Below are 27,776 nucleotides of genomic sequence, written 5' to 3'. Positions count from 1 at the left end.
AAATGGCAAGATTTTGTCCTCCTTTACGCCCAGCTGTTCTTAATGGTGAAACTGGAGCTTGTGTAAGTACCATGTCTTGACAGCTGGGGGACAATTCTGACCTTGCAAAGCAATTGCCCAATGCAAATATAAAGTAAGCTACCTACGTAACTTAAAATTTTCTGAGTAGTCATGCAAAAATAAAAAGAAACAAGTGAAGTTAGTTTTAGTAGTATTTTATTCTACTCAATACACCCAAATACATTTATACCCAATTACATTTCAGCATGTAATCAATATGAAAATTAATGAAGTATTTCATATTTTTTGTGCTAAGTCTTTGAAATCTGGTGTGTATTTTGTGCTCATAGTGCATCTGAATTTGGACTGGCACATTTCAAATGTCCAGGGGCCACACGTTAACAAAGCCTACTGCACGAAACACAGCAATTATAGAGGAAGTATAGCAGGATTTTGGAGATTGTCCAGGCTGACTCCTTATTTACAGAAAAGTTAAGTACATACTCAGAGGTTATGCAACCAGTTAGTAAAAAAGGCAGGATTAGAATCCAATTATCCTCACCCTACCGTATGGTCTTATTCTCAAAGCTGATTAGCAACAAAGTTGGACTAGAACTCACACCTCCTTATTCCTGCTCACACCTGCTCTGGACCTCTCTTTTCTACCAGGCAAGCCTAGAGGGAAGAAGCCTTTCTACCTGTCTTACTTTCCTCCTAAATAGACTAACAGCTCCACTGGAAATAATTTGGCTGTAAACCAAGACCAGAGTGAGGGTGAATTTTTCCATATCTTTCCACCAGATAATGTTTTTTTATGACTTGTCACCCTTGTCCCCGAAACCAGAAACTCTTAGTTTCACCAAGCTACTTAAAACACTCAGATTCCTTTAGGCCATGGTTCTCCATAGAGATGTCCATCAGAATCACCTATGGAGCTTCCAAAGAACTCAAATGATGCCCCCCCCACCTCCAATACTGATTTATAGGTTTGGGGAGGAATTCAAGTAGATCACTATTTTTTAATGGTTCCCATGTGATTCTGATGCACACCCCCAACTCACAATGGCCTCACCCACTGCCAGATCCCCGCTGACATTGCCGGACCCCCAGGAGTCTGACCAGGATGACCTCACCAGACCAGACAGGTCGGGTCTTAAGAACGAACCTGGTCTCAAGGAAAGAAACATGAGAAGTAGGTACCCCAGCACCTCCGGAGGCGGGGCTTCCTGGCTTCCTTTTCCTCCACACGTTCTGCTCCCAAGGCCAACTCCAGCCCCGTTTCCTGATCCTCTAGCCTCACCCGCAGCGCAGCCCGGGCTGGGGAGTCAGGCAGGAATGCAGCAGACAGGACTCGCTCTCATGGTCTTGGCCGCCTGTGTGGCCCTTCCCAACTCAGAAGGTGAGTGGGGGTGCTGTCTCTCGAAGCCTCCAGGGGAAAGAGGGGGTACTGCTTCCCAAGATGGAGCTGGAAGGAGTGAGGGGCTGGCGGCAATGTGGGGCACGAAGTTCGATCTTCTCCGGCAGGAATTTCCAATTACCTACAAGAGAGTGGCATAGGTTTAAGTTCTCGACCTTCAAGAAGGAAGAAACCTCATTTGAACGGGAATGGTAGTAATTTGCCACATGAAGGATGAGATTCTTCCTCACAGCGACTCTGAGCTGTGTTTCCTTTTCTGACAACAGTGTCTTAGAAAATCCCCAGGTAGAGGTTGCAGGAAAGCCCCTATTATTCATCTGTCTCCCCCCTCACCCTAGCCTGCTACACTGGATACAAGTGTGCATGTTCTGACAGGAAAGACAGACTTGACCTTTCTCAGTTAGGGGTTTGGTGAGCAGCAAAGTCAGCCCAGTGGATGCTGAAAACCAAAACTTCAATCTGACATTGAAAAAGGGATACAGAAGAGGGGTACCTGGGTGACTCAGTTGGTTAAGCCTCTGACTCTTGATTTCAGCTCAGGTCACGGTCTTTTGGGGTCTTGGGGTCATGGGATTGAGCCCTGCTTGAGGTTCTGTGCTCGGCCGGGAGTTTGCTTCTCTTCTTCTCCCTCTGCACACACCCTGCCCCCACCCCCACCGGTTTCTCTCTTTCTGGGGTGGTTGATTAAGCTGGTTGGTTAAGTTGGTTAAGCATCTTCCTTCGGCTCAGGTCATGATTCCAGGGTCCTGGGATCGAGACCCACCTTGGGCTCCCTGCTCAGCAAGGAGCCTGCTGCTCCCTCTCCTTCCTGTTTCTGCTCTCTCATGCTATCTCTGTCTCTCTCTCTCCAATAAATAAATAAATAAAATCTTTAAAAAAAAAAGTGGGTCTTTAACAACAACAAAAAAGGATAAAGGAGAAAGGAGATTGAACCATACAAATTATATCAAAGGGAACTTAAATTGTGAATTGCTAACTTACATATGGAGATTATAACTGCATTTGGACCAGAAGCAATGTTTTCTACTGTACTTAGGAAAACCTAAACATAAGAAAGTATTATTTCACTGATTTGACTCTTATCCCCTTTATTCTGAATAGATTCTCTAAATCTAGAACAGAGGTGAAATGTAAGTTTTGTTTGGTATGCTTTGGAAAACATTAAACCAACATTTAAAAACAGAGATTTCAAAAAATAAAAAATAAAAACAGAGATTTCATATACACATTCTCATACAGACACACAAATTGGATTTTAAAACTTCTCTTGAAAAATCACAGCTGGCAACAATGGTTCCAAGTCCCCTGGCAAGAACTGGCTGGGGCAGACCAGTCTCTGTCCTTCTCTGAAGTTGGCTCTCATCCTCTTAACTGCCTGGTTCCTACAGGCCTTTGTTCAGAGGCCCCAGTACAGGACCCCTGTGCACTGGGTTATATGACTGAGTACAGAAAAAAATCTGTGTGATCTCTTCTTCATTTATTTTTTTTTAAGATTTTATTTATTTATTTGATAGAATGAGAGAGAGAGATCACAAGCAGGCAGAGAGAGGGGGGGAAGCGGGTTCCCCGCTGAGCAGAGAGCGGGATGCGGGGTTTGATCCCAAGACCCTGAGATCATGACTTGAGCAGAAGGCAGAGGCTTAACCCACTGAGCCACCCAGGCACCCCTCTTCTTCCTTTCTATGAATCTGTCATATCAAGACAAAGACACAGTGTGTCATTTTATATGTTTCTGTAAATTTTTTTCAGAAAAATGCACCATGGAAATTTTAGGATTCACTTTCACTGTCTCTCAAAGGCTTACCTGATAAGGCCTTATTCTTAGTTGGCAATGCAAATCTTTTTCTTTTTTTTTTTCCCCACATAAAACTTTGAAGTAAAAGTGTATATTTCTTCCGTCAGCTTCCTGTTTCCAACTGTCCCGTCAGCAAGAGCAGCACCCCCCCACCCCCCACCACAGGAGAGGAGGACAGGCAGAGGGGCAGGGGTAGTAAGGGACCCCCCTGTTGGACACAGGACCAAGCTTTTTGTGGATGGAGTCCTGACAGAGAGGGTGGGACCACAAAACACAGAGATGTTTGAAAAAGGCAGAGTTGTTGAGGGTAAGAAAGAAAGAGAAAGGGAGGAGACCCCAAGGAGACCCCGGTGATCTTCTGGATTATTCCGAAGACTTTCTTCCAAAGGCAGTTTGGGCCACCGGAAAAATCACGTTGTCTGCGAAGCACCAACCCTCTGCCATTTAAAAATGAGCCATCCCTGAGAGCAGCTGTGGAACGGAGAGTGGCAACCAATGAAGGGCTTTCCATAAAAGACATCCACTGAGTACCTCCCTGTCCCACGTATCCTGGGGGAAGGTCCAAGGGCTTCTGGCCTGGGAGGGGGAAGGCAAGAGAGGAAGGGGAGGTGGGGACGGGGGAGAACTGAGCAGGGCAGGGAAGGGGGAGCAGACAGCTTTGGCAACTGTCACAGGCTGTGGCTGGGGATCAGGAAGTGACCTGTGCCAGTCTGAGACTTGGAGAAATACATTTTGTTCTTACAGGGACTCAACCGTTCCATTATCTTAATGTTGCCTGTAAATGACCATTTCATTGTTATGGCTCAGTAATTGGCATTCCCTGAGTGTTATGCATAAATCAGGAAGCAGTTGACTTGCTTGAAATTAAAAGGCTTGGATTCCACCCAAAGGTAGGAGGGCAAGCCCTCTAGCTGCTGACGTGGTTGCTGGCTCCCAGAACTCAATACTGAGTCCATAAAAATGTCTATCATCCACCCTCAGTGGCCCTGAGCCAGATTCTTTGAAGCCGCAATCTAGGGCTTTGTGGGTCTGGAGTTTTGACTGTACATTGAGACTAAGGCTCCGCTTGTGTCCAGCAGACTCAAGGTGGCGGATTTTTCTTCAGAACCCAAATTGACCTCTTCTTTCTGACAGCCTGTTTTCTCAGAGTAGAATGGCCCTTCCTTATGCGGATACTTGCTAGGGACTTGCTGCTGGCATCCTTTTTTTAAAGTTTAATTTATTTATTCGAGAGAGAGAGAGAGAGAATGAGCAGTGGGGAGGAGCAGAGGGAGAGGGAGAAGCAGACTCCCCGCTGAGCAGGGAGTCCCAACTAGGGCTCTCTCCCAGGACTCAGTGATCATGACCTCAGCCAAAGCCCAGAATCAGCAACTCAACTGATTGAGCTACCCAGGAACCCAAAAATAAAACCCCCAGGGTGTTTTTAAATGTCCTTTCTATGTCATAATGAATGACATAATAGCAATCTTCTCCAATCAGAGTCGTATACAGGCCCCTTTAAAGGAAAACATTCTTTTTTACTCTCAGTGATGACCTTTAAATTATTTTACCATGTTACTTGATATATAAACATGAAACCAGATATAAACCCCCAAATAAATTTAAAATTTAAATAAAAACACACTACAAAGCCAAGAATATTTTTATATAATAATAATAATTTAAATTAATAGTTAATGTTTGGTCAAAGCTAACATCATCATTCCAAACATGAATATAACACTGATTCTTAAGATGCAAATTTTGAGTTTTATGTGCATATATTACCACGTTCAGAACGAGAAGTGTTTCTTTCCCTGCTACACACCCCGCCCAGCTGAGATAGTTCTTCGCAAGGAAATGTCCCACTGGAGACATTGTGCCACCAGACCGCCTGTGTGGGTGCGGCTAGCTGTCTTAAGCTACCAGCCCGCACCCCCCCCCTCAACCCCCACCAGAGGAGCCGCAGCCCATGGGGTGGGGCCGGCGTGAGCCCACCCAGGAGGAGCACCTGCAGCCTGGAAGGAGAACCCCTGCTTCCAGCAATGCCGTTCCGGGGTCCTCCATGACGGAGTTTAATGTCAGGCCAGCTGGTGAAGGTAAAACATTTAAAGGGCTCACGTTAATTGCACAGAATTGGCAATTAAGGATGAATTTGAAGCTGAGGGGAAATGGACAATGGGCACATTTCACAAAGGCTTAATATTGACACTGGATACCCACTATGGAGCGGGCAATGCAGTTTTGTTTCTAATTATTATTATTATTTTAAAGATTTTATTTGCTTATTTGACAGAGAGAGAGAGAGAGAGAGAGAGAGAGCGCGCGCACAAGCAGGGGGAGCAGCAGACAGAGGGAAAGGGAGAAGCAGGCTCCCTGATGAGCAAGGAGCCCAATGCGGGTTAGATCCTAGGACCTTGAGATCATGACCCGAGCTGAAGGCAGACGCTTCGCTGACTGAGCCACCCAGGTGCCCCTTGTTTCTAATTATTGAGTGTTTAACATTTGTCACTTTGTTCTAAACACTTAAGTATATAAACCCATGCAACGCTCTTAACACTCCTGTGAGGTCGGTGCTATCACCCCCCCGCCCCCATAGGACAGATGGAGAAACTGACAGAGAACTAAGTAATTCATCCAACATGAGCTAGTAAGTGAATCTGGTTGTTTGTCTCCATACACTTAACTACTGTGCAGTAATGACTTTTAGCATGTCGCTCTGGCTCAAAATTATCCCCATCCCCTTCAGGACTATCTCTCAATCACTCCAAGTATCCATGCTGTGAGAAGTACTAATGACCAAATGGCTTCATATTTAGGTAAAGGAAAAAGCCTCATTCTCTCTCCGCTACCCAAACATTACCCCATCATTCCAAAAAGGATCTGGGAGGATATTATTCAGGCATAGCAATTTCATGCATCAATGCTTGGTGAGTCCTTCCTGCTTCCTTGATGTTAGCAGTGGACACCTTCCTTTGTAGGCATCTACAGTGTGATGTAGCTCCATAATGGGTGAAGTCCACTAGAATAGGGAAATGTATCCTTAACCAAACACATTCAAGACTTTGTTTATTTACATATTGGCCTTCTTAAATGGCACTCACAAATTTGAGATACTGACAGCTGGCAAGTGAATCTTTCTTATTGTTTTGTTCTTTACCCTGGGAATCCTTTCTCCAGTAATAGCATAAACCTTTGCTTTGTTTCTATTTTACTGTGTTCTTTATACCAGTGTTTTTCAAACTGCATTTCTAATAAGCTCTAGAGTGATGTCATTGCTACAGCTCTGGGAATCACACTTTGAGAGGCCAGAGACTATATAATACATCTAAGTAAGAGAGGAAGCTGGTTCCTCATTCTATAATAACAGGATCCTTTCCTTGAAACCCAGAATCTAATTTTTATATCACAAATTTGATGTGTAGTATTTTAGCATTCCTCTTAACAGATATTGAGCAGGAAATTTTTAAAGCCTTCTTACAAAATTGGATCACAGGCAGAACCAAATCATGGACAGACATATTTGGGAAATGGCCCACCCAACTCTCTGACAATACTGGAAATATTACAGTGACAAAACCCAAATCCAACAGACTCAATAACACTTTAATTAATGAGATAAACAGTCATACTTTTTAAATTAACATATAATGTATTATTTGCTTCAGGGGTACAGGTCTGCGAATCATCAGTCTTACACAATTCACAGCATTCACCATAGCACATACCCTCCCTAATTTCCATTCCCCAGACAACCTATCCCTCTCCCCCCAACCCCAGCAACCCTCAGTTTGTTTCCTGAGATTAAGAGTCTCTTGTGGTTTGTCTCCCTCCCCAGTCTCATCTTGTTTCATGTTTTCCCTTGCTTCCCCCACGACCCCCTCACCCTGCCTCTCAAATTCCTTCTATCAGAGAGATCATATAATAATGGTCTTTCTCAAACAGTAATACTTTAAATGAGATACTAATATATTTAAATTATCAAATGTAATGGACCAATGATTTATCATATTTAGTTGATCCCTAATCCCTGAGTGACAGTGAAGGGATAATGTTTCTGAAAAGCATGTGTAATTTAAGGACATTTGGGACATAAGACCTTGATCAAATACAGATAATCTTATCTCCTTAAAAAAGGAACATTATTTTAATAGTATTAAAAGGCTTAAAACAAGATACAATGAAATTGGGGCGCCTGGGTGGCTCAGTGGGTTAAGGTCTCTGCTTTCGGCTCGAGTCATAATCCCGGGGTTCTGGGATCGAGCCCCGCATTGGGCTCTCTGCTCAGCGGGGAGCCTGCTTCCACCTCTCTCTATCTGTCTGCCTCTCTGCCTAGTTGTGATCTCTGCCTGTCAAATAAATAAATAAAATCTTTTTTAAAAAGATACAATGAAATTAAGACAGAAGAGCTTAGTTCCCCTTAGGAGACATTTATTTAGCATGAATACCAGGTACTGTGCTAGGTGGTGTGGTACAAATATATACTGTGGGTGCTCACAGTCTAAAGACACAGTCATAAACTCTTAATTTTATACATGGCAATGACAGGAAAGCACAGGATGTTGTGGGTCCAGAGATTCACATAAGAAAACAACAAGACTAGGAAAAAGGAGATAACTGATGACATCTTGAACTTGGTCATTGGTTAACAGGGATGGAAAGGGGGAAGACAAATCTGAGAAATGTTAGAGTAAAACGTACAGGAGTTTGACTGGCTGTGGGGAGTACAGAAGGAGGATGGAATGACACATGGGTTTCTGGGTAGCTGTCAATGACCATTACATGAGATGAGAAAAGGAAAGGAACAGATTTTTCAGTGGTAAGAAATAATGCCTTCAGTTAAGTTTGGGGAGCCTGTGGAATATTTCAAGTGTATGTTCAACGGCAATTGAATATATGTCAGGATTATTGGGGTAGAGGCTAGAGTAGACAAAGATATGTTCAAGTTACTGACACAGGTGGTAATTCAAAGTATGAGAAGATGTGAGTGGAAAGAAGAGTGGAAGGTCAAGGTGGAACTTTGAGGAGCGCTAACTATTGAGGAGAGGACAAAAGAGGAGGAGTTCAAGAGCAGAGAATGTCATTTCTCAGTATTAAGAATATTAGGAGAGATTAGTGTCAACCAGGGATATGGAAAATTCCCAGGAAGGAATGGGTTCCAATGTTACACGCAACCAGGAGGACCGGAAAGATAATATTAGACAAACATCTGCCATTGGAAGCATCCTGAGGGCAGATACTTTGACTACTTTTTGTGTATTTAGTGCCTAGAACAATGAGAGACACAAGGTAGGCACTCCACAAATGCTTATGGAATTTTATTGACCTCGCAATCACTTTCGTTAGTAAAATGATAAATTGACTCAAATGATTCAGACTCAAAAACGTTTGTGAGATGGTGTTGCTATTTTTCCAAGGGAGTTCTTCCTTGACATAATCCAGGCTAAATTTTCAGTAAAAAATAAAATAAAATAAAGGAAATGTAGAAAACTTATCAGTCCAATGAAGGAAATGGGGAAAATGATAAAAAGAAAACACAAAATAAGGTGAATAAGTAAATTTAACCACAAGGTTAGTGTCACAACATTAATATCAGAAAAGCATAATTTAGGCAAAAACTTGCAACAGGACTAAAGGAATGTTACAGGAGGATAAAAAAGTATCAGTTCACCAAGAAGGTACATATAAGACTGTCATGCAAGTGCAGGGTCCAGTTTCGTTTTTATTTAAAATTGTAGTAAGGTTGATCCCTGAACATCCCAGGGTTAGGGGCCCCCACGTCACCACACCCTAGTGGAAAATCCCCACCTCACTCGACTCCCCAAAACTTTACTAGGAGTCTACCATTGAATGAAAGCTTTACCAATAACATACACAGCTGATACATATTTTGTATGTTATGTGTATTATATACTATGTTCTTAAAGTAAGATAAAGAAAATATTAAAACGAGGAAAATACATGTAGGGCACTGTATTTATCAAAAAGAAATCCCTTACAAGTGGACCCACACAGTCTAAACCCATGTTGTTCAAGGGTCCACTGTATTTTATTCATCAAAGACATTTTTTTTTAGTTTTTTTTTTTTAAGATTTTATTTGACAGACAGAGATCACAAGTAGGCAGAGAGGCAGGCAGGGGTGGGTGGCGGGAAGCAGGCTCCCTGCTGAGCAGAGCCCAATGCGAGGCTTGATCCTGGACGGTGGGATTATGACCAGAGGGGAAGGCAGAGGCTTTAACTCACTGAGCCACCCAGGCGCCCCTCATCAAATACTTTTCTTGTATAAACTTTTACTTTTTAAAAAATTGTCTAAAAATATTATTTAATCTCAATTACTGAGTTTTGGGGGCACTCATTTATAGTTTGCGTCTGGTGCACCTGCCTTGGGTTCAGGTCAGGATCCTGGGGTCCTGGGGTCCCGCCAATGCTCTCCTGCTCAGCGGGGAGTCGGCTTCTCCCCTCTTTCCTCTAGCCCGCTCAAGCTCTCTCTCAGGTGCTCTCTCTTAAATAAATCTTTAAAAAACAAACAAACAAACAAACAAACAAACAAAAAAAACAACAAAAAAAACTGCCCCCGAGGCTAGTGCCTCACTCCGATCCCGGCTGTGTGCCTCAGAAAATATAACCCCAAGTGATAAACTGCAAAATCGTAACCAAAAAATCTGACATAATCTCGACAATAGTGTTAGATTTTTAATATACTCGCATCGGACACTGATCAATCAAAAAACTAAATTCTCCCCGCAGCTCTATGACGGGCAGGCGGCAGGAAGCCAGGCCGTGTTCAGCCCTGGGGGACCGGTCCGCGCTGTCCCTAGGATGCCCGGGCAGAGGCTGGACTCGGGAGCGGCCTGGGGAAGCCCCACGCCACGCAGAGCAGGTGCGTGCACTTCCTCCTGGCCTTCCCGGAAGTGGCAAGCGCCGCGGGCGACCGGGGCCCCTCCCCTGGGCGTATTCCTCAGTCCGCTTGGGCCGTCTCTTCGTCAACGTCCTCTCCGTGCGCCGCGCGCCACTCACGGGCTAACAGAAAAGCCGCGGGACTTCGCCAGGCGGGGGGTGGGGGGGGGGCGGGCCCGTTGCGCACGCGCAGAGGCCGGAAGAGCGGCGGGACGTGGCCCTAGTGTATCAAGGGAAACGCCGCCCGCTTCCCGTTGCAGGCCCGCTTCCCTGGCCTCCGGCTTGGGCTCCGGTTCCAGCACCAAGTTTCCCGCTCCCAGCCTCTCCTCCTTCACGACCGCCATGACCGCAGACACGGGAGCGCGACAGCAGTAAAGCGCCGCGACGTCGTGCTTTTGTCTTTTCCCCACCTTTGGTTTGGTTTAGTTTCCTGATTTTTCTTTGGCAGGTTCTTGGGTAGAACGTTTATATTTTATGCTTGTGTTTTAAATAAATGAACTTAAGCTAAGTTTATATCCCACCCTTTGTAATAAGTAGTACTTCCACTTTTTAAATTAAATATTGGGTGATTTTTTTTCTTTAACCTATGAATCGAAGTTTTTAGTTTGAAAACAAATTACATTTGTAAGTTTATAAATAGTTTGTATATTATCTGGACCCAGACTTTAAGTGGTTACTTTGCACAGGAACTTTCTCTGCAAACACTGTTAAGAATTACAAAAAAAAAAAAAAGCAAGCCCCAACTGCAGATAATGCTATGCAACTTTGTGATGTAGGGGAGGAAAAAACCCTTTTCTTCCTTCCTTTCTAAATTCTTGACTGTGGCCCCTAAACAAGACATTAAAAGGGGGAAAGCCTACAAATCTATGTAAAGTTTTAGGTGGCATGGGAGCCTTCGTAAGGAAATGAAGATCCAAAGGAGCAGGTTGAGTCAACAATTAGAAAGTTAGACGGAGTGATAAATTGTGAAAAAGTAACAAGACGATGGGACATGGCCTAGGGCCGTTAATCATGAAAGTGACCAGGGCGATGAGGGTTAGTTTAACAGGGTTGGTTTGTACAGATTTCCCTGGGCCTTGGCTTCCCTCTGGAGTGAGGTAACACCATCTCACTACGCTGAGAGAGGTGAAGTGCCGCCCTCTGGTGATGAAAATGTCTCTTCCTCCAAGTGGGAGGAGGGCGCCTTTTACTTGGGACTTTTATCTCCTGCTTTTAGGAAATTTAGAGTGCCCTTTTTGCATTGCTGTTTTTTTAAGTTGAGTTTTTTTTTTCTCCCCCCCCTTTTTTTTTTTAGATTTTATTTATTTGTTTGACAGAGAGATCACAAGTAGGCAGAGAGGCAGGAAGAGGGGGGGGGGGAAGCAGGCTCCCCGCTGAGCAGAGAGCCCGATGCGGAACTCGATCCCAGAACCTTGAGATCATGACCTGAGCTGAAGGCAGCGGCCTAACCCCCTGAGCCACCCAGGCACCCTTAAGTTGAGTTTTAAACTTAAACTAAATATGCCAAAGTGGCATTTCTGGGGAGGTGGAGTTTTCTGAATGCCTTCAGTGAAAATAAATTAGAAATTGTAGACGAAATGGGCAGTTTCTTAGAAAACTAAGATACCAAGATTGACTGGAGAAGATACAGGAAACCCTCCCGAAAAGCACATAACTATTACGGAAATTAAATCAGAGTTGAACATGTTTCTCTCAAATAGACAGCAGGCCTAGATGATTTCAGAGATTTTAGGAAGCAGTGGAGGAACAGAATCCTCACCTTATACTGACTCTTCAAATATAGAATAACAGAGAAAGCTACCCAGTGCATTGTTGAGATAAATATAACCTTAATACCAAAACATTCAAGATTGACATCAGGGGATAAAAGTATGGACTACTCTTGTTTATGAAAATAAATGCAGAATTTTAAATAAATAGCAGATCGAACTCAGAATCATATAAAAATTAGTACATTATGACCAACTTTGTTTTATCCCAGGATGGCAAGGCAGAGAATAGATTAATCCATCATAGTAGTTTAAAATTTGTGTATTGCCTTTACTGTGGGCTAAGCACTGTTCTCGGTATCTAGAAAAGTAATGAATTAAAGGAAGAAAACCTTAGATTTCCTGACTGACTCAGTCTATAGAGCATGTGACTCTTGATCTTGGAGTTGTGAGTTCAAGTCCCATATTGGGTGTAGAGATTACCTTAAATTTTTTTTTTAAATTTTAAAAAGTAAAGGAGAAAATCCTTTCATTGCTATAAAGAAGTTGAGAAGGAAGAAATAAAAACGTCTGTTTACCAGAAAAACCAAAGAATATCAGCTCTGAACTATTATACCTAAAAAAAAGTCCAGCAAAGTTGCTGGATACAAGATCAATATAAAACAATCCATAGCATTTCTACACATCAAAAATAACTAATTAGAAAAAGTAATTTTTCAAAAGACCATTAGCAATAGCACAAAACCTATAAGGTACCTAGGAATAGATCTAAGATAAGATACATGACAATATTATTTTCTTCATAAAGGTCTGAAGGACATCAAAGAAACCTTGAGTAACTGGAGAGATAATGCCACACTTACAGAAGGGGAAAATATTTTTCAGTTGTTCGGTCTTCCAAAATAATAAATTCAGCACAATTCTAACCAAAATTTCAAAGATTTTTGTAGAACTTAACAAGCAGATTCTAATATAAGAATAGTAAAGGGGCGGGGCGCCTGGGTGGCTCAGCGGGTTAAAGCCTCTGCCTTCGGCCCAGGTCATGATCCTGGGGTCCTGGAATCGAGGCCCGCATCGGGCTCTCTGCTCAGTGCAGAGCCTGCTTCTCTCTCTCTCTCTCTGCCTGCCTCTCTGCCTACTTGTGTTCTCTGTCAAATAAATAAATAAAATCTTTAAAAAAAAGAAAAAGAATAGTAAAGGGGCAAGAACAGTCAAGACAGTTTTGAAGAACAAGTTGGGTATGGAGATTTAATTGTGTTGGGTATTAGGATTGATTAAAAAGTCATTTCAGTTGAGATAGTGGTGAATAGAGCAATGAATCCAGAGGAAGTCTAGAAACAGCCCTAAGCATATACGGGACCATGAAGACTTAAGAGGTGTCTATGGTATCCATGAGACTGGGCAGTTCCACTGAGAAAAGGAAGCTATCCGGCCAAAAGAAGATCCCTCTATTGATATAGACAAGAGAACACTATATTATTGAGTGAGCATTAGCAGATTTACAAGCCCTTTGAAAGTGACTCTGAAGTTAGGACAGAATTGCACATATATTATACAGGAAACAAGAAGCAAGAATAACATCTCTTCAGAAAAACAGAGGTTTGCAACTTTGGCAGTCCCCGTACATCCTGTGAGAGACCCTGAGCTAATTCCAGAGGGATGTTTTTACATATCTAGAGGTTCTTTGGCAGTGACCTTAGAATATAGCTGTAGTATAACAACTGGAGACTGGGTTTAATCCTTAGGGAAATTTGCCTCTGTTGCAAAGGTTAGGGTAAGGACTCAGATTTTCACAATGTCTCTAAGGAAGCATTCCTAAGAGAGAAGGGAAGGGGAAAATGGTCTCTTTGTCCTTTATAAATGGAGAAATAATTTTTATTTGCCTTTATGGTTCTGAGATTTTGGTTATCCTTATCCAGACAGTTCCTTTTCTGGCTAACACCATAAACAGCATAAACTCTGGGTATAAAAGACAAAGCTTTTTTTTTTTTTATTTCAAAATACTAACTGAACACCAGTTATGTCCTGGACACCAAGGATATGAAGATGGATAAAGCACTGTCCTTTCAATCAAGGAATGTAGATTCAAGCAAAGGAAATAGATCTATAAACCAAAACAATGAAGACTCTATATGGAGGTAAACACTCCAAAAGGACGTATAGGGCACCTGAGGGAAGCCTGTTGAGATTTGATGATGGGATCTGATGCCAGGTCCCAGGTCCTCAACTGGTCACCCTAAGATACGTCTGCAGGGGAGATTGTCCAGGAGGCAACTTTAGTTAAGGAAGGATTCATCCTGGGTGGAACTTCAGCCTCAAGCCTCAGCATGGAACCTGAGGCCTGGTGAGTTGGGCTCTGTGGCGAGAACGGACAAACTCCGTTGCTAAAAAGCAAAGCTTTTAAAACAAAATGTTATTTTTATGACTTCTGGCTAGACAAGGATTTGCTAAATATGATACAATAGCAAACTGTAAAGAAAAACTTTAAACATAATTAAGAGATGAGCTACCAAGTGGAAAAAAACAGTTTCTAATAGAAAAAGATTGGAATCCAAGATATTTTATGAATTCTTTTAAATAAGTAGTTGAGGGGGGAACAAACTGTAAAAAACAAAAAAGCTGGTAGAATAGGATTTAGCAATTTAAAGAGTTAATTTAATAGCCATTCACTCATATAGAAATGGTAAATTTAGGCCACATTGCAATATCATTTCAATCCCCCCAGATCAGCAAAATTTTAAAGTGATATTATGAAGTGTTGCGGAGAATGTACAGAAATGGAACTTGAATCCACCGCCGGTGGGAGTGTAAATGGGTATCATCACTTTGAGAGCAGTTTGCCCATATCACATACAGAAGGTGCACATTTCCTCTCTCCAGCCTTCTGATTTTAGTATATGTGCTGCCAAAGCAAGTATTTCCTACAACCTAGCGATGCCATGCATAGGTCTGTTCTTTTAGAGCAGTGGTTCTCCAAGTATGGTCCAGAACTGGCAGAATCAGCATCACCTAGGGAGTTGTTAGATGTGCACATTTTCAGGCCTCATCCCAGATGGGGATGGAATCAGAAACCTAAAGTTGGGGAAGGATTGACGGCAATTGGGTTTATTTTATTTTTTTAAAAGATTTTATTTATTTGACAGCACATGCGTGCAAGCAGGGGAGAGCAGACTCCCCACTGAGAGGGACCCTGGGATCAAGACCTGAGCTGGAGGCAGATGTTTAATCGACTGAGCCACTCAGATGCCCCATAGCAATTGGGTTTAAAAAGTCCTCCAAATGATTCTGATGTGCATTTAATTTTGAAAACCACTGCCTTAGAGAATTTCTCATACAGTTCTGGGGGAGACATAGAAGACCAAGCAAAGCCGAGCTTAGTAGTTTTAAAAAAGTGGTCTCTGGCCTTCCAATCCCAGCCCCACCATTTCTTGTCCTGCCCTTTAATCTGGAGAAAGTTATGTAATGTTTCTTCTTATTAATAACACATCTATGAGGTGGGGATAAATAGAGTACTTTCAGCATGGAGTTGCTGTGCATGAATGACTTCGCATATGGCAGTGGATGGTCCAGAGTAAGCATTCAACAAATGTAACCTCGTATCATCATAAGGGTATTTATTGCAGCCGTGCTTGTTAACAGTAACAGGAAAGTATTGAAAACATATTTCTTAAAGGTAATGATGAAGTTCCAGACCTAAGTCAGGTTCGGTGGGATGAGGTTCGGAGCTGACGACTAAAGAAAGAATTCTTAAGACATCTTTGGTGCAAAATGGTGGTTTATTAGAGCACGGGGACAGGACCCGTGGGCAGGCAGAGATGCAGCTGCCCAGGGCCTGTGAGGAGTGGCTGGTTATATACACAGGAGTTGGGTAGGTGAGGACAAAGGGGTGTTCAGAAGGGCTATTGGGGTAAAGAAGACTATCAGGATATTGAAGGCCTGGTTACTATCAAGCCAAGGCCACTTTCCCTCTAATGAGGCACTAACATAAAGACAATTGGGAGTCTCCTGGTGGAATGTTACATTCCTGCTATCAAACGTCCTTGTTAGTGAGATTTAGGTCTTAAAAGAAATTTAACTTTATTTACTTTTCCTTCTACCTCCGTCTCCTTCGGTTTTTTATGGAGGGGAGGGTGACGTTAGGGCTTGAGAAACTGAGTTATGTATCTTTGGAAATTGGGCTATTGATAAGGTAACTTCTTTGTTGTAAATCTCAAGGACATTTGTAAACCAAGAGAGACTCCTGCCTTGCAGGACTATGATCTCTGCAAGTTAACCATTTGCTCTTCTTTTAGGGCAGTCAGGGGTGCCTGTGAAATGTCACACATATTACCAAGGGGAGTGGGAGAGAGGGGGTGCAAGGTGCCAGCCCCTGCTCTGTTCTCAGCCAGCCTCCTGCTCCCTCATCAGTAAGACTGAAAGCAAATGTGGAAAAGGATTAAAATTGGTAAAATTTGGATGGTGCGTATATAGGTGTTGTATCATCCTTTATACTTTCTTAGGTGTTATTTTGCAAGCAAAGGAAAATAGCAGAAGTGTTATTAGTTATCCCTGCACACTTAGATTTCTTTTTTTTTTTTAATTTTATTTATTTGTCACAGAGGTAGATCACAAGCAGGCAGAGAGGCAGAGAGAGAGAGGGGGAAGCAGGCTCCCCGCTGAGCAGAGAGCCTGATGTGGGGCTCGATCCCAGGACCCTGAGATCATGACCTGAGCCAAAGGCAGAGGCTTAACCCACTGAGCCACCCAGGCGCCCCACACTTAGATTTCTACAGAAAATTGTTTAAGTAAATCATGATGTTAGAAATATTTCCATAGATGTTACTGAGCTTGTGTTTTTGGCAGAAGGTATAAGGTATTGTGGTCCCAACCCACTTTTTGTATCTTCCTCTTACAACTCAGACTCATAATATTCTATAATCCCCACAAAATGTGCGTAAATTCTGTCTTTTCCCACTTTTGTGCCTTTGTATCCATTCTCATCCACATTTATGGCCCTATTCAAACTCTCCATCTTCCAGGTTCCCAGCTCAAATTCCACCTCTTTGATGAAGACCTACGTGGATCCCTGCTATAATTTATCTCTTCTGCCTCTTAATGTTCCAGACACTCATTCTTTCTCATAGAACCCTTGCCACATTCTGCCTTCTGTCAGAAGTGTTTTCCTCCTACTTTGTTTTCTCACTTCTTATGTAGTGACAGTTGCAGATTGTCTTTAGTAACGGGGCAAAGATCGGGACAGTCTACAAGATATTTGAAAGATGATACAGGGGTGCATGGGTGGCTCAGTCAGTTAAACATTTGATTCTTGATTTTGGCTCAGGTCATAATCTCAAGGTGGTGAGATGGAGCCCTGCATCTGGCTCTGCACTGAGCATGGAATGGGCTTAAGATGTCCTCTCTCCCTCTCTCTCTGCTCCCACCCACCTCGCTCATGCTCTCTCTCTTTAAAAAAGGAAAAAAAAAATTCAAACATTGACTTCAGTTCACTGAATACACACAATCAGATGCTACCCATGGAGACTGTATGGTCTGGGCTTCGCTGGCCAGTGAATAGAAATTATGATGTTCTGAGTCCTGGCCTTCCCTAGTCAGTCATTATAGGTGTTTTCCCAGGATCCCCAATACAGATATTCTTGATAATTCTCAAATTGTGGGTCATAGAGAAGGGTCCTTTCCCTCTAGGAGTCTGAGGTGGTGGTCTGATCGTGATGAAGGATAGTTAGAAGGCAGATAGGCAGGGACAAGGGGCCCCCACCCTAAGAGGAAACCACTCTGAAAAGGATTTTACACTACCCTGGAAGGAGCCTTCCCCCCTTTCCCATGTGATAGAGAGATGACAAAGAGCTGATTAGATGGCACGTGTGTGGAGGGTAAATCAGATTACAACAGCCCACCAACAAGCCCGTAAGAACCCCTAAACTTAGAAACTCTGGTGGCAACCCTCTCGGGTCTCCTCTCTCTTGGGGAGCTTTGTACGATCACTCAATAAACTGCTTCGCTGCCCACCGCTCTTCATGTGGTCTACCTCTTCATTCTTCGAAGCAGCGTGACCAAGAACTGTGGGCAGTGAAGGAAAAGGAAATCCTGTAACAATACGTTCGGGAGGCTGAGTTCTCGAATAACCGGTGCCCCTACCTGCAGGTTTATGCTGCCCCTGTTGGACAGCTGCTGCTGACCCACTGCTCTCCCCCCTGGCGGTTGTCCCCTTTCCCCAGAGGAATGACCTCAGGCCAGCAGGGAAGTGTATCTGCTGTTCTTGTAAGTCACTTTTCCAGAGAGATTCCCAGGTGGGGCCAACACATTGTAGAGTGACCTTTCCAAAGCAAAGGGGCATGTCTGTGGCAGTCAGGAAAGGAGGTGGAGGGGAGTGGAACAAGCCTCACAGTAAACCCGAGACCATTGCTCATTCATGCTTCTGGACCCTGTGGTTTTATTGAGCCCACTCGGCAAGACTTCTTTCTTTCTTCTTTCTTGCAAAAATTTTCTTCCCATGTTTCCCTCAGGGAACCCCTACTCCCTGAGACAGGTCTGTGTAAAGTCCGGTTTGGGAACAAAAGCAGGTTCTTTACCATGGGATTTTTTGCTTTATGCAGCAGTGGACCAGCGTGGTGTTTTGGGAAGGCTTAGCTTTCTAATCTCTTCTCAGCTTGCTTTCCCAACCGAGTAACTGTATCAATTGAATTAAAGCTATTTAAATGTGGAAGAAAGGTCACCCTATCTCTTTTTTCAACCTTACTGTCATTTCTAAATCTCTCCTATCTGGAAATTCCAGATCATCGAGATAGAGGAAATTCCTATCCACTCTTTGAAATGGAAATATTCTGGCAGGAGGCCGAATACAAAAACCTGTAGGGGGCTGTGTTCTCCAGAAGAATCTTAACATTGCCCTGGCCTGAACTCCCCTGATAAGGGTCTTAGTTGCCTGGCCTTCTGAACATTCTTCAAAGGATTCCATCTCTCTTGGTGTTTTATATTTCCGACTGCCTCTGGAGGGCACCAGTCAGTTCTGCCAACACGCAGTAAATCTGGCCTGCCTCTTATCTTTCCATAGTTAATCCAGTGTAGTTTATGTGATCTCCAGGTGTGACCGTCCTACCTTGATAAATAAGAAATGTAATCCAGCTTAGTAAGTGCATAAAGGTCCTGGGTGCTTTTCTGGCTTAAAACTATTCCTTGAATTGATGTCACCACTCAGATAACTCAAATTCCGAACCACACGGGCTTGCCTATGATTCTTAATTCCCACAATGCTTCTGAAAGTCCATTTCATATTTTACAGCTGCTTGGGTCAAAACTAATAGCAGTGATCTGAATATTAGCTCTCTGAGGCTGGAAACTCTTCATCTCTCTACTCCCAGGGTCTAGCATAGTGATTCACTATGTACGAATTTATAAGAATATATATATAGAGAGAGAGAGCGCGTGCAAGCGCTCACTCTGTAAGAATTCACATAGTAATCCTTACATAGTAAGATGATGAGTGAATGGATGGATACAGGAATAAACCCAAAACTTGGGATATTAAAATAGTTTGATTTGGAGAAAAGGCAGCACAGCATTGCTAAAGAAGTAATTGGTCTTAGGAAATGAACGCATTAATATATGTAAGGACAACCAGTGTTCTGTTCTCTGATAGCACTTAAAAAATGGAAATACAATTCACATACCACAAAATTCACCATTTTAAAGTGTGTAATTCAGTGGTTTTTAGTATATTCAGAGATTTGTACGACCATCACTACTCTCCAGTTAGCAGTCACTCCCCAATTCCGCCTACCCCCACCCTGGCAATAACTAATCTACTTTCTGTGTGGATTTGCCCATCCTGACATTTCCTATAAATGGAATCATACAGTTATGTGGCCTTTCGAATCTGGCTTCTTTCCCCCTGTAAGCCCGTTCCACTTTGACCATCAGTCTGTTAACGTGTTTTGCTGTGTTGTGATTATTTGTTTACCTCCTTGCCTCCCACTGGACTCTAAACTATCACAAGGACAGAAACTATGCCTTGTTTATTTCAACGTTTCTTTTAATGCAGGATTCAGGACTTGGCACAACGTGGACACTCAGTACATGTTTGCTTTTCCTAGTCCAGTGAATCTGGTTGTTCAGTACTTGGGTGTTCCTCTCATTCGTCACATGCATAACAAAATGAAAAGCTCCTTACTGGGTCTAGATTGAGAGCAAAGAGGTGGATCCTTGAGGCATGACACGGCTTGCAGTGGGAAGGGTAACATTTTCCTTGTTTGGGCTCCTGCAGACTTGCATGACAGCTAAATTAAAACAGAATTGAGACTGAGCAGGACCATTAACACTCTTAATCACTTACACGCATACGTTTCAACTATATTAATTTAAATTAGCGGTTTAAGGGTTATTGAGCGGCACCTGGGTGACTCAGTTGGTTACACATCTGTTTTGGCTTAGGTCATGATCCCTGGGTCCTGGGATCAAGTCCCCCCATGAGGCTCCCTGCTCAGCAAGAGGTCTGCTTCTCTCCCTGCTTCTCCTCCCCCTGGCTTGTGCGTGTGCGCGCTCTTTCTCTCTCTCTCAAAGAAATAAAATCTTAAAAAAATAAAAATAAAAATAAAAATAATCTAGGGGCACCTGGGTGACTCAGTAGTTGAATGCTGGTCTCTTGGTTTTTGGCGCAGGTCATGATCTCAGGCTCTGGGAATCAAGCCAAGCGCTGAGTCGGACTCTGAGCTCAGTGCAGAATCTGATTCCCCTCTCCTTTTCCCTCTGCCCCTCTGTCTGCTTGTGTGTATGTGCTCTCTTTCTCTCTCTTTCAAATAAATAAATCTTTAAAGGAATTTAAAAAATAAAAGTTATTGAAGACACTCTTTTTTTGGTAAATGGATTTATGTAAATACAATTAATATATAGGGGGATTATATATATATTTTATTTGTGTGTGTGTGTGTGTATGGGGATTTTATATATATTTTAATTTCCCAAGAATTAAAAATACATGTATTGAGCTGATGCTAAGTTGATACTGATCTATATCTCAAGCTGAGATTCTATTCTAAATATGGCAACATTGGGCTATTCAGGACCCATGATGGCACAGGAGAAGAAGGTAAAAGTCTTTCTTTTTGGAGGGAAAGACCTCCAGCTAATTTTTTACAGATCCTTCTTGAGGCTCTGAGACTCAGGCATTTTCTCTGAGACTCAAGGCATTTTTCCAAGGCTCTGGAGAAGACCCGAAGTCAGCACGGAGGTTTTTGCCTCATTGTTGACAGGAATCTTGCCAGAAAATACTTGCCTGCTCTAAGACACCAGGTTCTTCTAGGAGTTTGACTCAGACACTAAATAGACAACTGAGCATTCTTTCTCTTATACCCTGGTGTTCTGGACATGCCGTTCCTTCTCTTTGGAATGTTCCATTTCCTCTCAATCAGGTGAATTTTTACTCGTCTTTTAAAATTGAGTCCAACTTCATGTCCTCTGATGCCAACCCTGACTTTCCTACTCAAAACTATTGCATGCTTGTTGAAAATTTGCCCCCTCTCTAGAAATAGTCCTTGCTTATAAATTTGGGTGTATATATTTCCGTAATTTTTCCCTCTGTGTATCTGACACATTCTTTTTATACAAGTGGGATCATTTACATTTCTTGGAATGAAAATTGCTTTTCTCACTTAACAGTAAATTGTGTTTCTTATAATTAAGCAATAAATTATGTTTCTTAAATTCCACATTCATTTACTTTAGTGTATATATACATAAATATGTCATCCTTTTTCCCATTTGGATCTACTATTCTATTGGTAAACATTTAGGTGGGCTCTAATGTTTTGCTCTAGTGAACAGCTATGTACCTGTCTTTAAGACTTGTGGGAGCCTTTTGGAAGGACAGAATTCCAGAAGTACAGTGGAGTGGGCCAGGAGGATTGTATCCTAAACATTTAGTTCCAAATGTGTCCTCCTTAGACATACATTCAGGGCCTCAGTAGTGGGATCTCTGTCTATCTTTTGAACCATATCTTCCATCACTCACCTTCCTAACTACTCAATTCAGATGAAGTGGTTGATTTTTCTCCATGCCCTCAATGCATTTGGGCATTCCTGTCTCAGAATTCTTGACCACATACTTCCTTTAGTCTTGACAAGTTGTCTTCATTTTTCTCCACCCGTCCAAATCCTTAAAGATTCATCCAAGTCCTTCCTTGGTAGGAAACCTAAATCTGCTCCAGGGGCCCATGTGGTCCTTCTCTTCTCAACTGGGGGGGACACTCACTTCTTTCATCTCTAATCAAGTCAGTCTTCAATCTACTAGCATTGTTGTCTGGAGCTATTTTTCATCTCTTCCCTGGTTTTGTGTCTTTGCCTATACTTAATGTTTTATCTTCCCCAAATACAATGTAAGTTCTGGAAGGAAGGAACATGTCCTGTCCCAGGTTTGCATTCACAAAACCGTCAGTAAGTGTCTTCCCCTTGCTTGAGTGAATTGACATTCTGTTTCTCTGGAATCTGAGAGCCAGACCTGATATAATGAGCCCTGGGTGTTCTATACAACTGATGAATCAGTGACCTCTACCTCTGTAACTAATAATATACTTACTGTATGTTAATTAGTTGAATTTAAATGTAAAGTGAAAAAGGAAGAGAGGCCATTAGTTTTATTGTTGTTTTTGTTTTTAAATTCCAGTATAGTTCCACTGTGTATAATAAGTGATTCAGCACTTCCATACAACACCCAGTGCTCATCACAAGTACCCTCCTTCATCCCCATCACCTGTTAACCTGTCCCCCACCCACCTCCCCTCTGGTAACCATTGGTTTGTTCTCTATAGTCAAGAGTCTGTTTCTTGGCTTGCCTTCCTTCCTTCCTTCCTTCTTCCTTTCTGTCCCTTTCTTTTTCTTTTCTTTTCTTTCCTTCCCTTTTCTTTCTTTTCCATTTGTTTTGTTTCTTAAATTCCACATATGAGTGAAATCCTGTGGTATTTCATTCTTTTTGATAACTGAGTAATATTCCACTGTGTGTGGATACACATCTTCTTTATCCATTCGTCTACTGATGGACACTTGGGCAGCTTCCATCGTTTGGCTATTGTAAATAATGCTGCTACAAACATAGGTGTGCATGAATCCCTTTGAATAAGTGTTTTTGTTACCCTGCAGAGTGATTACTGGATCATAAGGGAGTTCTATTTTTTACTTTTTGAGTTGTTTTCCACAGTGGCTGCCCCAGTTTTCATTCCCACCAACAGGGCAAAAGAGTTCCTTTTTCTCCACATCCTCACCAACACCTGTTTTTTCTTGTGTTGTTGATTTTAGCCATTCTGAACAGGTGTGAGGGGACATCTCATTGCGGTTTTGATTAGTATTTCCCTGCTGATGAGTAATGTTGAGCATCTTTGCATGTATCTGTTGGCCACCTAGATGTCTTCGGAGAAATGTCTGTTCTTGTCTTCTGCCCATTTTTAAATTGGATTATTGGGGTTTTTAAAAAGATTTTATTTATTTGAGAGATAACATAAGCTGGGGAGGAGCAGAGGGAGAGGAACAAGCAGACTCCTAGCTGAGCAGGGAGCCCAGCTTGGGGCTCGATCCCAGGACCCCAAGATCATGACCTGAGCCAAAAGCAGTTGCTTCACCAACTGAGCCACCCAGGAGCCCCAGATTATTTGTTTCTGGAGTGTCTAGGCTCTTGTCCTATGAACTGTGAGATGTAACATTTTCCTTCTTTTCTTCTAGCCATACTTCCCATTGCCTCCAGCTGTTGCACTGAGGTTTCACATCATATCTCGCGAAGGCTTCTGGAGAGGGTGAATCTGTGTCGCATCCAGAGAGCTGATGGGGACTGTGACTTGGCCGCTGTCATGTGAGTGCTCTTCAGCCAGGAGGGCTAAACCTGGGGTTCGTTTCTTGGCCCATGAGCGGTAGGTTGGCAAGGCTTTGCCTGATATGCAACATAAAAAGAATCACTTAGACGAGGGAGAGGACAGTAAATATTCCACCATTCTTGCCTCAGGCTCCCCGGGGTGAGCACAGTCTCCCAGGACTGATGTGTCCAGAGCCCCAGCCTCGCCTCCGCGGTCCCCACTGCTGTGCTGTAATTCAGGATCAGTACTTTCAGTTATTGGACGGTGTGTGTGACTTTCCAAAACAAAACTAGGGACATTCTGAGTGAAAAAGCAAAACAGAAGGAAGGTGTCTCTGTTCTATTTTATGGCTTTACCTGTAGCTCTTTCCAGGCAAGTTTATGGGTTGCTGTCATTTTTTACTCCCGTAATTCATCAAGAATATATACAAGGTTCAAACAGAAATAGATGTCTGTATCTGTCACATGCAATCAAACCCAAATGCCCATCTTCACTCTTGATTCTGGGCTGTTGTCTTCTGGTGAACCTTTTCCAAGCTTACCTCTGGCTCGGTTATCAAACACTTTCGATTTCTGGAGCACCTGGGTGGCACAGTTGGTTGAGCATCTGCCTTTGACTCAGATCGTGATCCTGGGGGTCCTGGGACCAAGTCCCACACTGGGCTCCCTGCTCAGCAGGGAGTCTACTTCTCCCTCTGCCTCTCCCCCAGCTCATGCTCTCTCTCAAATAAACAAAACCTTTAAAGAAAAAAAACCTTTAGATTTCTGTGTTCTTCATGTCCCCATAGAAACTTTAAAATCTGAAATTCATTGGTACGTAGCAAATCTGGATTCTGACAACAATGCTGTGAGGAAAGGCATAAATTATCTCCATGTCACACAAGATAAAGCTGTGCCCAATGAGTATATAGTTAATCTGGTGACGCACAGCTAGAGAGTGGCAGAGATGGGCTGTGAACCAGGTCTTGTTCAGAGCTCCATATACTTCAGAGATCTCTCAGAAGTGATGATGGGACCCACCATAAAACGCTCTCCCCAAACTTCATTGTATCTGGCACCTTCAGATCATGGGGACAGTGTATCTGGCATCTCCCTGGTGTGCTGGTTTTAATGCCACTGGGGAGATGCTAATGAGCCCCTGGGTATCCCCTTCTTGGGGCTACAGATAAGCCCAGTGCTTATGCCTGAGTTCCCGAGTCACTGAGAAGCCTCTTTATTTATTCAGTGAGTTCAACAAATAGTTATTGATTAACGTTTCTGTACCAAGCACCGTTCTATCCTTGACTTGCGCTGGGGGATGAAGCGGTAACCTAAGGGATTCTGCCCTCCTAGAGTCTCCAGGACTGTGTTCACTGAGTCTTGCAGACCGTTCTCTGAGATCTAAGATATATTTTGTTCCCTCTCAGAGGAATCCAGCTATCACCCAACTTTGAGAAACACGGCTCCAAGACAAGATTCTTAAAATTTCAGAGGAAGAGTTTGTAAGATGTTCATTGATAGAGTTGCTTCAGGTCGGGGCTGTGAACTCTGCTTAACTGAATGTCAGTGGAGCGTTTCTCCACTGGGTGTCTGCTCAGGTTCTTGCTGGCCTTTGGGAATGATAGGAGCTTCAACTCCTTTTTGTTTCCTCCTCCTCTAAGCACTACCGCTGGGTGCTCTCCTCTAGCAGCCATTGGCAAACCAACCAGCTTCCCTTTGGGAGACTTCTCAGCGTAATACACTCAGAGAATGCATTGTCCTCCTCTCAAGAAGCCTTACTTCTTTCAAATTAACATTCCACCTGCTGGCTTTATTATGCCTAAGTTCACTGAGGTCTTCCCCAGGTTTTCCCTTCATTCCAAGAGTCCCCACATTAGCGAATGATTCCTCTTGGGTCATCTGGAAAAAATGGCAACCTACTCTGTATCCTTCTGGTTTTTTTCCCCAGTAACAGGCAGGGGCTTTGTTTTATCCTGATACCGAATGTCTGTGGAGAGCCAGCAGCATCGTGACATTTAGTAAGAGCGGGATGGCACCTGGGGGCAAATTAAAAGTCACAGTATCTTTTGTAACAAGAAATTCTTCCAGTTCCTAGAAATTGTGGGTGCTGCTTTATGGTTTTCTCACCCCAAGGTGAAAGAAAATTTAAAACATGAAAACATTTGAGAAGGGGTTTGAATCCATAGTATATTAAAATGTTACCAAACACCTAGAATATTTTAGATGACTGTTTTGGTAAAAACAAAACCAGACTGTTTTTATTTTGAACAATTTTCACTTCATGTCTATAACTAATTACAGAATTCCTACTCTGAACAAGGGCTTTTTTCAAGACAATTCCAGACTATTCCTCCTTCAAGGAGCATCACACCCCGGGACAAGGAGGTTTGAAACAAAAAGTCATACAAAAGACAGCATAAGCTAAGTCCCAGAGGAGAGGTCATGCTGAGAGCCTCAAAGGGAAAACAGGGCATTTAGCTGAGACAATCTAGGAAAACTGCGTGGAGGAGAGATGTATGAGATGGGCTGTGAGGTGTGAGTTGGGTTTGTTGGGCGAAGCTCTGGGTCAGGAAATACCATTATTTTCCCTTGGTTTCTCTCCTTTCCCTCATTCCTTCCCTCCTCCCTCCCACTTTTTTTTTTTTTTAAGATTTTATTTATTTATTTGACAGAGAGTGAGGGAGCACAAGCAGGGGGGGCAGGCAGAGGCAGAGGGAGAGGGAGAAGCAGGCTCCACAGGGTCCCAAGCAGGGACCCTGACTTGGGGCTCAGCCCAGGACCCCGAGATCATGACCTGAGCTGAAGGCAGATGCTTAACTGACTGAGCCACCCAGGCGCCGTTCCTCCTCCTTCTCATGCTGTGTCTGAGGAACCTCCGGCCACGGGGAAGTGAGGATTCAACCTCGTGGGCTCCGCGGCTTAAGAATTCCAGTCTCGTGTCTCTCATTGGGAATTGTGTCTGAGTCACTAAGTTTTTACTTGGTCTTTCCTTCAGTGACTTTGTTTATCTTCCCTCCATGGCAGCCTTCACGTCAGGCGCAGAAGAATCTGTGTCAGCCCGCACAGTCCTGTTATTAAGCAGTGGTTAAAAGAACAAGCAGCCAAGAAAAACGCCAAAGGCAACATCTGCCACAAGAAGAAACACGCTGGCCAGAGGAAAAGTAAAGGAGCCCATCAGGGGAAACCAGAAATCCACGGCCATAAAACTCCTTATTAAGGCGTTTGCAGATGAACCTACACAGACAGTTCCTCAACTGGACTTGGCCATGGTTGCTTATAAATTTCTCTCGTGAAAGTTCCTTATTGGGAGTCAACAGGGCAAAACAAACTATACGTTTTAAAGGAACAATTATGCAGGATGCAAACGTAGCCAATAATATGCTCATCTGAAAATGAAATGAAAAGATAGTACTTCTCTTTATATCCTATTTTAAGAGCAGCATACAGATCTAATCTCTCCAACTTTTTCATAATGAAGGTTTGCAAACCTACAGAGAAGTTGAAAGATTTTTGACAATGAACACTTATGTACCTTTCACATAGATTAATGATTGTTAACATTTTGCCACATTTATTTTCTCTCTTTGAGTGCATGTGTGTATAAAACATTTTATATATAAATACATTTTTTTGCTAAACCATTTGACAATAAGTTGCAGATGTTGTGATAATTTTTTTTATGTTACAACTCAACATTCCCCAAGAATAAAGACCTTTTGTATATAATCACACTATCGGTTTTATAAATAAACACATATATACAAAATATATATATATTTTACATTTAATTTTTCCCCAACTATTTCCAGAGTATAATTTTTGTATAGTTTTTTAATCAATCAAGGTTCACATACTACAATTAATTGTTACATTACATTAGCAACTTTTATTCTAAGAAAATCTCCTGCTTTTTTTCTTTTCTTTCTTCCCACAGCACAGACTTTTTATAAAAAGAGAGTCTGGGGCAGAATCTGTCCCACATTCTGGATTTGCCTGTTTCCTAATGACTGCTTTCAGGTGGAGCAGTTTTGATAAGAAAGCTATGTGAATTTGTGTATTTCTTACTGTATTACTTAGAGTTTGTAAACACTGGTGTCTATTTTCTGCATAGAAAAGTCTTAGCTGTATATCACTTTATTTTTTTTCTTTTTTATTTCTTTTCAGTGTTC

The 27,776-nt window shown here is 42.7% G+C and overlaps 1 protein-coding gene and 1 long non-coding RNA gene across 3 annotated transcripts; one reads left to right on the top strand and one right to left on the bottom strand.

Annotated features, from left to right (window-relative positions):
• Positions 1-199: 199 nt before the first annotated feature.
• Positions 200-3,874, bottom strand: LOC123391924. The gene is made up of 2 exons (XR_006606606.1): positions 3,222-3,874; positions 200-1,538 (listed from the first exon to the last, which is right to left on the bottom strand). It is a non-coding gene; the product is annotated as an uncharacterized LOC123391924 (long non-coding RNA).
• Positions 1,048-27,375, top strand: CCL28 (C-C motif chemokine ligand 28). Of its 2 annotated transcripts, XM_004737931.2 has the most exons (4): positions 1,260-1,399; positions 9,940-10,072; positions 23,502-23,628; positions 26,632-27,375. In XM_004737931.2, the coding sequence occupies exons 2-4, from the start codon at positions 10,012-10,014 to the stop codon at positions 26,822-26,824; spliced, it is 381 nt and encodes a 126-aa protein (XP_004737988.1). In that variant the 5' UTR covers positions 1,260-1,399; positions 9,940-10,011; the 3' UTR covers positions 26,825-27,375. The 2 variants fall into 2 exon arrangements, with proteins under 2 accessions (XP_012906909.1, XP_004737988.1); XM_013051455.2 differs by lacking the exon at positions 9,940-10,072 and having other exon boundaries at positions 1,048-1,399.
• Positions 27,376-27,776: the final 401 nt, after the last annotated feature.

This window comes from Mustela putorius, unplaced genomic scaffold (genome assembly GCF_011764305.1).
Source record: "Mustela putorius furo isolate JIRA1106 unplaced genomic scaffold, ASM1176430v1.1 tig00000407_pilon_pilon_pilon, whole genome shotgun sequence".
In the NCBI taxonomy this organism is placed as follows: Eukaryota; Metazoa; Chordata; class Mammalia; order Carnivora; family Mustelidae; genus Mustela; species Mustela putorius.
The sequence above is the reverse complement of the archived record's forward strand: the minus strand, read 5'-3'. Positions and strand labels throughout refer to the sequence as shown.